Here is a 12,118-nt window from a genome sequence, read left to right as displayed (position 1 = left end):
ATCCCATGAGGAACACCTGAGAATTGCGACAACAACCAAACTGACACCAAACGTTGATGCGCTGGCAACAAAAGGCTCACCAACAACATCGTTCACCCTGAAATGATACGTGTAGATGTTCTTAACTTTGTAGTTAATGCTTCTACTTGTCATTTATATTAGTTCACACAAACACTCTCCGTCTGTCTGATCAGTCGAATTAAAAAACTCTTTGTAGCCCCCGAGCCGAAAAAGTGTGCCATCCCCTGATAAAAGGTGATATCGGGGTGTATATATATACATATGTATATGTGAAGACTGCTTTGGGTGCAACAATGAAAGTAAATTATTATTAAAATAGCAGAGAATGGTTTCGATCCATCGACCTCTGGGTTATGGGCCCAGCACGCTTCCGCTGCGCCACTCTGCTGTCACGGAGAACGGAGCAGAAAGAGTCGATCACTGAGTTGAACTGCTCAGCATTCTCCTCACATCGAGGTGTATTCTTACATAACGTGCAACCATTGTTTCCTGCTGACTGAAAGAGCTGGGGGGGGTGGGGGGGCGGGGCTGAGAGGAAACGCTGTGACAAAGCAGGCCGGTGTAAAGGACAAGGGAAAGGGGGGAGTTTGTGAATGAGAAGATGTGGACTGGGAGAAATAGTAGAGATAGAGAATAGTGTTATTTATCGTAGCATGCTGATTCCTTCTTTTATATACTTTTAGACACATGTCTCCGGGGAATGTAAACATGTGATGAACCAATTAGTGTCTGCTTGGTTCATATTATCTCTAAATTCATGCCAGTAAAGGCTTTCCACCGTAAACAGTCTCCCCTTTGTCTGTGAGAGAAAACTAGGCCACACAAAGAAAAGAACAACATATCACAGAGAGGAAGACCGACAGAGAGACTTGAGGCTGGAGGCAGGAAAGTTATTTAAATGTACAAGCAAGGATTGTGTGTGTATGATTGTTACAATGTACACCGACTGTATTATGATATCAATAGAATCCAACATGACTGAATGTGTGTGCGTTTCAACCCGCAACTTTCTCCGTACACGATTCACTGAATATTAATGCAACAATGATCTATAGATTTCTCTCTTGAACGGTTTAGGGCCGAGCGTTGCTGTGAGCCGGAGACAATGAGATGAAAGTACAGGACTTCAGCCCAACTGGTCTAAACTGGTCCAGGTCTGCTTTTTTCTTTCTTTCTCAAGCTCACGCTGTCTAGCAAAATAAACTCTCTCAGAGGGATCAGACAGGGATTTATAGTGAGGCCCTGTGTGTGTATCCATGTGAATGTGTGTGTGTGTGTGTGTGTGTGTGTGTGTGTGTGTGTGTGTGTGTGTGTGTGTGTGCGTGTATGTGTGTGTGTGTCCCTCCAGCACTGCAGACTGTACATTTGTTGCAGAACAAATACAGGGAGCAGGCTGCTATAAAAGTAAAACTTTTAGGGGTTCTAGAACACAAAAAGACGAGTAGTTTATTCATATTTTCCATTATGTTAATCATCCCAAAACATTGTTGTATTTGTCTCGGTTGACAATCTATAGGCCTATATTTAAAGTGAAATCCAAAACCGTGTGTTAAGCCCCAAATTTGGTCAAATTCCACATTTAATACTTACAAATAATCTTACTTCTTCTAATCTAACAATATAACAAAAGAAAATAGCTTCACTGATATCTGCAATAAACTGTCTTTCTGAAACTGCGAACCCTGAACTACCAGTGTGGTGTAATGTAATGCACAGTAATCCCCTTCTGCCTCCAAAACTATGCAGAAACTATGCCCTCCTTTACCCCCTCCCCCATCCTCTCTCTCTCTCTCTGTGGATTTAGGGATACTGTCCCCTCCTCTACCGCCAAAGGCACAAAAGCGTTGCAATGGAACAAGTCTCGGAGTGACTTATTGTCAGTGTCCTCCGTGAACTTATTTCCATCGTTGGTGGCTGCCATAGAAACATGTGACTGAAGTGCTATCCTGTTAGTTCTGGTTGTTGGCGATGTTTCCTTAAATAAACGTGGCCGCATGTTCTGTTCCAAATTTTGTTCCTGCCCCCAACTCATAAAAATGTTTTCACCTCCTAGTCCTCTCTCTCTCTCTCTCTGTCTGCCATTTCTTCCATTTTCTTCTGGCTCATCCTCCTCTCCTGGCCACACCTCCTTACTCTTGTTTGCTGAGCCATGTAGTCACTGCTCTGTATCTTCCTCTTTCCTTTGTTATCCCCCCCCCCAAAAAATCTCCAACTATCTTACACAGATGTCTCCCTAAACATTGCTCCCTTGATCTTCTTTAGTCTATGAAAAGTTAGGGGAAAATAGAAGGGATGACGAAGGCCATAGAAACGGAGCGTGTCCCTTCACTGTATTTACCCTCATGTCTGTCCACCAGCTTCCGGATCAACAGCAGTGTGTTCACATCGGCCGGCAGTCAACAGCTGTGTTACGACCCGACGCTGCCAAACATACCTGCTCTACAGGCCGAGCTAAAAACGGACACAGGTGGTGTGTGTTTGAGTTTGTTTTGAGGAGAGGGCTGCTGTACATTACATTTACATTACATGTCATTTAGCTGACGCTTTTATCCAAAGCGACTTACAATAAGTGCATTAAACCATGAGTCCAAACTCAGAACAACAAGAATCAAGCAAGTACGGCATTAGCAGGTAGACCTGCCAGGAGGGAGTTGCAATAGTCTAGCCGTGAGATGACCAGAGCCTGGACCAGAACATGTGCCGCCTTCTGAGTGAGAAGGGGTCGTATTCTCCTGATGTTGTACAGCGTGTACCTACAGGAGCGTGTTATTGTGGTAATGTTGGCAGTCAGGGAGAGTTGACTGTCGAGCGTCACTCCGAGGTTCCTGGCAGTCAGAGTCGGAGCTAGCACTGAGTTGTTGAAGTTAATAGTCAGGTCGTGGGTGGGAGAGCCTTTTCCTGGAAGGAGGAGAAGTTCAGTCTTGTCCGGGTTAATTTTCAGGTGGTGAGCGGACATCCACTGAGAGATGTCGGTCAAACAGGCAGAGATTCGTGCTGCTACCTTTGTTTCGGATTGGGGAAACGAGAGGATCAGTTGGGTACAAAACCATAAGACGGAGGAGCTTCTATGTTCAAATGGTCATAACATAAAGTTTTGTCATAAGTTTCCATTTTTGAAGAACTGCCGGTCGCATCATGTTGTTATGCAATTTTTCAAAACTTGATGCAATAACAGAGGTCAAATGATGGGTTACGGACGATTATATTGTCACAGGTCTACAAAGAGACACACAGCAGCCCATAAACACCCACTGAATGAGATTTTCTCCCAGGCCCAAATCTAGAAAGGCCTGCATTTAGAAAGGTTGTGAATGTGTTTGTATTGAACTGTCTGCAAGATGTTTGAGAATAAACCTGCATTATTCCATGTGAAACTAATAATAGGTCATTAGAATATCCTTTGATTTGCAGGAGGAAGTATCTGCAGGGACAACTTTATACAATACTTATTTACTTATTTGCAAAGAATGGCATATTCTTACAAAACAGTCTGATACATTTCTCAAATAAGAAAAAAGAAAAAAAAGAAAAGGGAAATTGTGGATTTCTGTGGATTTTGATTGCAAGTATTTTTGTCGTACACAACATTTTCATATGAAACCCTTCAGGGCAAATGGGATGGGGACAGAACACAGACATAGGGGTGCACGAAACAAGCACACACATGCAAGCGTATACAGTTACACCAGAGCAAAGTGGTGGAGAGTGCTCCTGAAGTAACACGTCACATAAAGATGTTTACTCACAAGAGTTTGAAAACATGACCCTCTGAACCTTCACAGCAGATGGAACACACAGGAATGTGAGCTTTCCTGTGTGGTGCATGTGAGCTTTCTCATAATATAATTAATTAATTGTGGACGTTGGCATTCGGTTGGCTCTCAGGTTGCAGACTGTCACCTGGACAAATATGGTATGGAACATATCATCGTGCTTCATGTCCACAACATTTCCTAGAAGGTCAGCAGCAGCAGCAGCTGGGAAAGACCCTCAGAGCACAAACACAAATTGAAGGCATCAGCAATGTCAACAACAACAACAACATGACAGTTTGAAATGAGCTATTTTTAGAGCCACTCACAGAAAATAATGTTGTTGCGGATCTACTTTTATTCATTTATTGTAAGGGAGATGGTTGTATCCGGACCTGGGTTAGGACACAGATAAGGCTTGCTCATGTCTACTTATGAAGACCTAACGCACATGTAACAATATGCAAATATCCAATGTAGACGATTATTACTTTATTGTTGTATTGCACTATAGTGAGAGCACGATCATATCGGAGATTACTCAGTGAGTGAGCGGATGAAGTCTGTGAGGGGGGAATGGGGGAGGGAAGGGAGGGGTTGCAGGAGATGGAAGAACAGAAGGGCAATCTCCACTCATCACAAGATGAAAGACCTCAGAGTGAACCATTAATCAGCTGGTCATCAGCATGGCTTATGCAACTGATTATATTACCCTGCAGGACACGTTTGCATAACCACACTCAATCATTACGATGCTTTTGTTTAGGTTTCAAATTGTGTAGATTAGGACATGTGAGATTATTTTTGAATGAAAAGCGCTTTACAAATTAAATGCATTATTATTATTATTATTATTATTAGGACCCAAGACATGTAAGTGGGTTTATAGAATAACGCAGGCACATTTGACAGAAACGCGGTCCAAATAAGTGGTCAAATGAGAGAGAGCGCGCGCGAGAGAGAGAGAGAGAGAGATAGAGAGAGAGAGAGAGAGAGAGAGAGAGAGAGAGAACGAGAGAGAGAGAGAGAGAGAGAGAGAGAGAGAGAGAGAGAGAGAGACAGATTATTGGGTCGTCCCTCGGTAGGCGGGGAAACCCGAGCAGCTACAAATACAGACCGACTGCCTGCTGAGACAAGATTATCACAGACCAGAGGATTACCGACCGAGAAAAGGGGGAACAGAAGAACACGGACTCTACGTTGCTCCTGTCTTTTCTTTAAAACAGGTAATGTTGAATCTTTCGTAACTTCCTCGTGTCTCGCGGCCGCAGAACAAACTCAAACGCGGTGTAACTGAGTTAAAAGCGAAGAGCCGCGTGCAGCAGCGGATGACGTCGCGATGGGGCTCGATTTCATCATATCTGGAGAAGACTAATGGCCCGAGAGCTAAGCGGTTTTTTTTGTATGGGGAGGTCCATTTTGGACTCGTTAATAACTTCGACACACAAATTAAGCAGACATTTTAGTTGGAAGAGTTTTTTGTTTTTTTTGTGCAACCAGCGTATACGTTCACGTCCCGGAAAAAAAACCGGCGGCCTGTCCGGTGTTTCGGTTTATCAAGCGACCCGGTTAGCTGCGTCTTGTCGTTCCAGCCAAAAACATACCGGTTTCGACCCTGAACGCTCTTTTTTTGATGTTTTGTTTAAAGTAAACAAGTCCACTCTCCTTTCATACGTCGCTTGTTGTTTGTGTTGAAACAGGAAGTTCCTCTTTTGTGTTAGTTTTATAATGACAATATTAAATACACATAGTCGTCTTTGGAGCCTGTTTTGCACTTTTAAAAAGTGTAAATGAAACATTTTCGTCAAACATTGCAACAATGTAGCGTTAGTTAGTTTTGTACAATTTAACTGGGGTGTACGTAACAGGTGTTCCACTAACATTCAAGTGAATGCGTCTCTCCCCCAGTGCAGAACATACTGTGTGTCCAAACGTATAACCCATAATGACAGAAAGACAAGAGGTCAATCTATTAATGTGCCTCACCCCGCCCTTATGTTATCTACCCTGCTGCACCTCACAGAAATCATCTTGATTTGACCATGAGCAAAGAAGCGGAGATCGACATGAAGGATGTGGAGCTCAACGAGATGGACCCGGAGAAGCAGCCCATGACGGGCGATGTCCAGGCCGCAGGGGGGGAGAAAAATGGCACCATCAAGCTGAAGGTCCCAGAGGAGGAGGTTAAATTCACCGGCCTGTCCAAGGAGGAGCTGATGAAGGTGGCTGGCACTCCGGGGTAAGAGCCACGAGAGAAGAGTTGCTGTAAACACCCTTTTTTAATATTAAAACAATAAATCCATTGGGGTCATCTTAACTCTCCACCTTTTCCCTTTTGTGTGTAGATGGGTGCGAACCCGCTGGGCGCTTCTGGTCCTGTTCTGGCTGGGCTGGTTGGGCATGCTGGCTGGAGCCATAGCGATCATAGTCCAGGCCCCTCGCTGCAAACCCATCCCTAAGATGAACTGGTGGAACGAAGGACCTCTCTACCAGATCTCTGATCTTGACGCTTTCTCTGAAGGACTTGAAGGTAGAATACCTTCTGAGTAAATGCATTTCCAGGGTTAATCTTGGACTTTTAATGTAAATGGTGACGCCCCTTTCTGGCTGCGGTTCTTTCTGCTCGTGATGTCATTACTCCCAAAATAAGGATCTGAGAATATCTTCACTACGTGGTCTGTGACCCACGCTTATTTCCATGGGAGACGTCTTGTGACAAAGGCCTTAGGATTCTTTAGTTCTGCGTTGCCTTTTTCGGCTGGCCAGATGCCAAACTGCTGACTAGGCTGACAACCAGTGACTCAAGGTCTAAAGGACCTAAAAAGTCTACGAGTCATTTCTTTCATATCTCTCCTGCTGCGGTTTGAGGTCAAGATTGAGCAACCCGGTACATTTCTTTCCCAGTGGTTTGCGCAATCACGTAAACATTTTTTTCAATTGTAAGCCTTAATTTTCCAACTTAGTTTTAAAAGAAAAGAAAAAAGGCAGACAGGAAGGACGGGTTGTTAAAGTGAATTACTTGGGAGCGCTCTGGTTTCCAACAGGCCTTAGGCAGAATTCCAACAACCACACGTGACTCGGTGGTGTGTTCACATAAAGGACCTCCTTGTGCTCAGACTCGACATGGCAAGCAGAGGGGGAGTGGGGAGTCACTCATGTGCTCCTGCCTCCAGTCAATGCCAAGCTTAAAGAATAGCATTTTTAACTAAACTGTCTTTAAACTATTACAAGATTTCCCCAGCCATTTGCCCCCCCCCCCCCCCGAGACCCTGCTGCCTTTCACAAATCAACCCTCTGTTTGTCTCTAGGCGTCGAGGCAAAGCTGGACGAAATCAACAAGTTGAAGGTGAAAGGCCTGGTCCTCGGCCCCCTTCACACCGTCCAGGCCGACCAACCCAACACCCTGAATCTTCAAGCAATTGACCCGACCAAGGGAACCGAGAAGGCCCTGACCGCTGTGCTGGAAAAGGCCCACAAGAAGGGTAGGCCACCACACAACTGATGCCTGTTTTTGTTTTGGTGTGTAAAGGCTAAAACCAGTGTTTTTAAGGAATCCCCAATGTTGGGAGAGATTCTCAATTAGTAGTAAGAGAGTAGGATGTAATGTTTGATGGTGGTATTTTGGACTGCTAAAGCCCAGATGTTTTCTTACACTTTTTTTTTCGTTTACTTCTCCTCTTAGGCATTTCTGTTGTGCTTGACCTGACTCCAAACTACAATGGAGCTGTTCCTTGGTTCAATGCTGCTGATGTTGGTGTTTTGATGGAGAAAGTCATGGTAGGACACACACAAGCGTGCTTATGTTCTTGATTCATTCACTCACTTTTAAATGTGTTAAATGGTTAGATCCACGTCATCGAACCATTCTTGCTTCTCTTCTTTCCAGGCTGCGGCGGAGTATTGGCTGAATTTAAACGTTGATGGCATCAAGGTGTCTGACCTCACTGTTGCCACCAACTCTGTTGATTGGTCCAAGCTGCAGGCCGCTCTCCAGAGCAACGGCACTGACGACGCCAAAAAGAGGTAACTATGGCGGACGGTTTCTCACTTGCTTTTGTTCTGCATGAGTAGAATCGGCCAACAACATTTTAAGAAAGATGAAAAGCATTCCAGATCTGCAGGGGACTGTGGGTGGGGTCGGGAGATCAACAAGACAGGCTCCCACATCAATGGTCTCCTGGTGAAGCGACACCTTGTGGAGGGTTTAAGAAATTACTCAATTGACTTGTAATAATACCACCGTTTCTTTTTTTCTTTTTTTCCTCAGGCTTCTGATGGGTGTGGTTAAAGGTATTTCGGCTGAGGATGTTTCTCAGCTCGTCAACACCACAGGCGTCGATCTGGTCCTGTCTGACCTTCTCGTCAGCAAAAAAGGAGGTAGGCTGAAGTGTCATTATTTAACCATACTTGCGTTTGCGTTTTTGGCTGGCTTCTATTACTTTGAACACGGTAGCATCATAGTTTGGACAGAATACACCCATTATGTTTAATTTCTACTTCATTCTGTGTTTTTCATTATTATTCTCTCGGTCTACATCTGTGCCAACAATTGTCCGTTGTGTGAAAAGCAACCGGTTGGTCCAAAGCGGTGCATTGCATGAGATGATTTTACTTCTCTATGTGCAGGTGTGGAACGCATCATGGCCATGGACACCCTTAACTCTCAGCAGAGAAACATCGGCTGGGGTCTGGGCGCCGCCCAACGCGACCAGCTGTCTAAACAGGCAATGGCTCCGGGCCTGATCCGCCTCTACCAGCTCCTGCTGTTCACTATGCCTGGAACCCCAGTGTTTACCTACGGAGACGAGATCGGCCTTCGGGCAGTGGTAAGCTACACAGCTGGTTTCCCCACTGAGTGTGAGAGTGAGTGTCCTTTTTTGTCTCACCCCTCCTTTTGGTTCCTCGTCAGGGTGCCGAATCTCCGAAGATGGTTTGGGACATAGAGAAAGAATCTGTTGAAGGAGCTGCTGTCAATGACACTGCAGAGGTAAGCGTGCATTCACGGCGGAAATAAAGAACTCAAATAAAAATAATCATTCTGGGAATTTTTTTAAATATTTACTCCTCTCTCATTTACAGGCCGAGCGGACAGAGCGCATCGCCGTAAGGAAGTGGTTCAAATCTCTTAGCGACCTGCGAGGAAAGGAGCGCTCCCTCCTCCACGGAGACTACTACCCGCTCTTCTCCTCCACCTCGTCCCTCTCGTTCGTCCGCGTGTGGGACCAGAGCGAGAGATACATAACAGCTGTCAACTGGGGGTCGGCGGACGAGTTGCTCGCACTCAAACTGGCGCCCACAGGCAAGTTGAACAGACGGCTCTCGATGAGGCGTGTCCCCGCCCAGTAGCGCTCTTTAACGGTCGCTGGTTGTGTTTTAGTTTTTTCACACTGATCTGTTTGTTCCTGCAGAAGGAGTGGTGCTGCCAGAGATGGCCATGGTGAAGCTGTCGACTGACGCAGACCTGGAGGTGGACTCCAGCGTCAGCCTGGACGCACTCACCCTAAAACCCGGACAAGCCGTCCTACTGCAGTTCCCCTATATGGGCTAAAGGTGGAGCCAAAGTGCAGGAGAAGCTACCTACAGATTAGACTCGTTTTAAAAAAAGAAACTGAAATTTTGTCCTGATAAGGTGGCATATTCAAAAGATTCTGGTATTTTTTTGTTTTTAATAAAGGACTTTTCAGATTATTTAGTAATAATATAACTAAATTGGGTCGCATTAAACCTGCCGTACAAATGCATGCTGAATTGGCCAGTATAAATTCAGTTTTTGTTTTGGTGTGCTAGATTAAGATGTTTATTGGCTCTTTTTTATTGTTGACCATCTGTATATTGTCCAAATATGTGAAAGACATTCCATTTTTATTCTTTGACCATTTTGTTTTATGCATCATAACTTTTTAAGATTTTGTTTTAGAGAAAAAATAACTCTGAACATGTTGACTCTGTTACTGAGAATTTCAATCCACAAAATTGTTGCGACTGGCATAAAGTCCGTCAGGTGAACTGAATTGGAAATTAATAAATGGAAAGCTCTGCACCGACTCCTGCGCACTCCTTGTGTTTGTGACAATGTTCTTCTAATCAATCTTTTATTTCAGACTCAAGGTCCAGATGTTACAAAACATTAAATAGAATAAAATCACAAGTAAAATACATAGAACTACGAATGCCTTTTTATAAATAGACAGCTGTACCAATGTCTTCACAGCTGGGACTGGTAGCACATAGAATTAAACTTTATGTTTGATAAAACCATGATTATTTCATTTTCATTAACCCGGCTCTGTGAGTAGGCTTGGTGTGTTTTTTTTGTTGTTCTTTTCTTTTTTAAGGATGTTCTTTGTGCCGAAGATATCAGATGAGACGTTCACTATTCTCGGTGCGTACAGGTGTGCGTGTAAGTGTGTCACAGATGTTAACGGAGGAAGCGCGTCTATATTGTATCAACGTTTTATCGTCTCATTATACCTGACTAAAATGTACGCTGTGCTCATCATACCTACGATTTTCTCTAAATGGGTCATAGGCTTTTCATAAACCTCCACTGTGTCACGGCCAAGAGGATGTGTTAATTTTGAACGCTGAGCGACATCACAGCTTGTTTCTGTGGCCCCTGAGGCCATTCTTGTCAATATAGTGATTTATGAAAAGAAACAAAATCGTGTAGATGAATGAGAAATAATCGACCCACAAATGTAACTTTCTTTTTCAGAGAAGTTGAATCCTTATGACTGAAAAGCTGCCACCGTTCCTCAACATTGTGGCTTGACTTCTCGCTCTAGGATGCTTTAGTTGTTCAGTTTGTATAGAGTAGACCTACTTGGATGGAAACATTGCTTCACACACCGTCTAAAGATTTTCTATCCACAGTGTATGGATGAGGCACCAAGAAAAAACACTTGGTAACGCATCAAGGTTTTAAATATTTTTTTTTTATGCTTCTTACTACTTCTACAGCACTCTACTGCAGTTTAGAGAGTACTATACTAATGTACTTATCTGGCAGCTGAAGTTACTAGTTATTTTGTATATTAACATTTTTTTAGACGCATCGGCTTTTGAGATTCACTGTTTTTATTTAAACAACCTACAACAGTACATCGAGTAAAACTAGCTCCACACCTTCAGTAATAAAGTATCCATCAATATGATAACATATCACTCCGAAAGGGGCATTTCTGCCCAATGAGTGCTTTGAATTTTGGTACTGTATTTATGTACATCATTTATATGCATTTTATAATTATTTTATCGTTTCTTTTGGTTGTGAAAATGTATTTGTTTAATCTTTAATGGCGTCTTGTAAATGTGAAATATACAAATCAGCAAACTATAATCTCACATAAGTTTATTCACGAAATGCTGACATCTTATGCTGCGTCCTTTCAGTTTAGAAAGTGTCAATTTGTGAATCGGTTTCATTATACTGCCATGATACTGGTAATCTAAAGTCAAAATGTCAAACGGTCCCTTTGAACCCTGAAAGTGGAGTTCACTCTCTGGTGTCTTGGTACAATACAGAGCCGCCGCGGTATCACAGGGGAGGTTTGAAGTCGATGATACCGGGAATCGGAGCCTGGCTCGGCACCTCTCTGCTCTCCCCACGCCGCTGCGAAACCCAACCACCGTCTCACCCTCCGCCATGCACACTCATGACTGACTCTCAGTCTGAGTCTGACACACACATACACACACACACACACACACACACACCGTTTACATGGCGGTGACTCCGTGACCTTTTCATCAGCTTTCATGGTTTTACACTGAAATACAGCAGTGGAGTCGACTCCATCCTGACACTTTAAAATGGAAAAGCCAAGATGCTCTACATTCAGAAAGCAAGGCCTGGTGGCGTATTAAAGCGTTAAGTAAATGTAGGAAGCGCATGAAAAATGTTTCTCTCTAAAGCTTATTTTGTTAAGCTTCATATTGAGGTTCTTGCGTCTTGGTCAAGAGCATTTCAAGTCTATCTGTACAGAGTTATACCTCGTTTTTAAACTTCTAGCCCTCTCCTCCCCCACAACTCTGGAGAAACAGATATACGCTCTGAAGGACAACAATAAAATTGATGTGTTTTCTGAAAGAAGTTGATATCAATTTGAATGATAATTCTCCTTTTCCACCAGAGGCGACTGGCTGTGTTTTCCTCTCCTGGATTCATGAAACGTATATGAACTCTTCTGCGTGTTCAGCCAGCCTGAACCCTCTTGTGTTCGCGATGTGTTCAACGTGTCCTGTGTTCTGTTTGGTTGTGTACAGTTTGGTGAAGCTTTGAACACCATCTGGTCTCGGCTATTGTGGCTATTGTGGCTATTGAGTTAGACGTGAAGTAAGTAAGA

The 12,118-nt window shown here is 43.7% G+C and overlaps 1 protein-coding gene across 1 annotated transcript; it reads left to right on the top strand.

Annotated features, from left to right (window-relative positions):
- The first annotated feature begins 4,852 nt into the window (after positions 1–4,852).
- slc3a2a (solute carrier family 3 member 2a) lies at positions 4,853–9,817 on the top strand. The gene is made up of 11 exons (XM_034557370.1): positions 4,853–4,999; positions 5,797–6,012; positions 6,119–6,303; positions 7,082–7,255; positions 7,456–7,550; positions 7,660–7,796; positions 8,041–8,150; positions 8,400–8,599; positions 8,683–8,760; positions 8,853–9,072; positions 9,182–9,817. Exons 2-11 carry the CDS (start codon positions 5,816–5,818, stop codon positions 9,319–9,321), a joined length of 1,536 nt encoding a protein of 511 aa, XP_034413261.1. The 5' UTR covers positions 4,853–4,999; positions 5,797–5,815; the 3' UTR covers positions 9,322–9,817.
- The last annotated feature ends 2,301 nt before the right edge of the window (positions 9,818–12,118 follow it).

The sequence above is a fragment of the Cyclopterus lumpus genome, chromosome 18 (genome assembly GCF_009769545.1).
Source record: "Cyclopterus lumpus isolate fCycLum1 chromosome 18, fCycLum1.pri, whole genome shotgun sequence".
NCBI classification, from domain to species: domain Eukaryota; kingdom Metazoa; phylum Chordata; class Actinopteri; order Perciformes; family Cyclopteridae; genus Cyclopterus; species Cyclopterus lumpus.
Note: the sequence above shows the minus strand (reverse complement) of the source record. Positions and strands in the feature narration are given on the sequence as shown.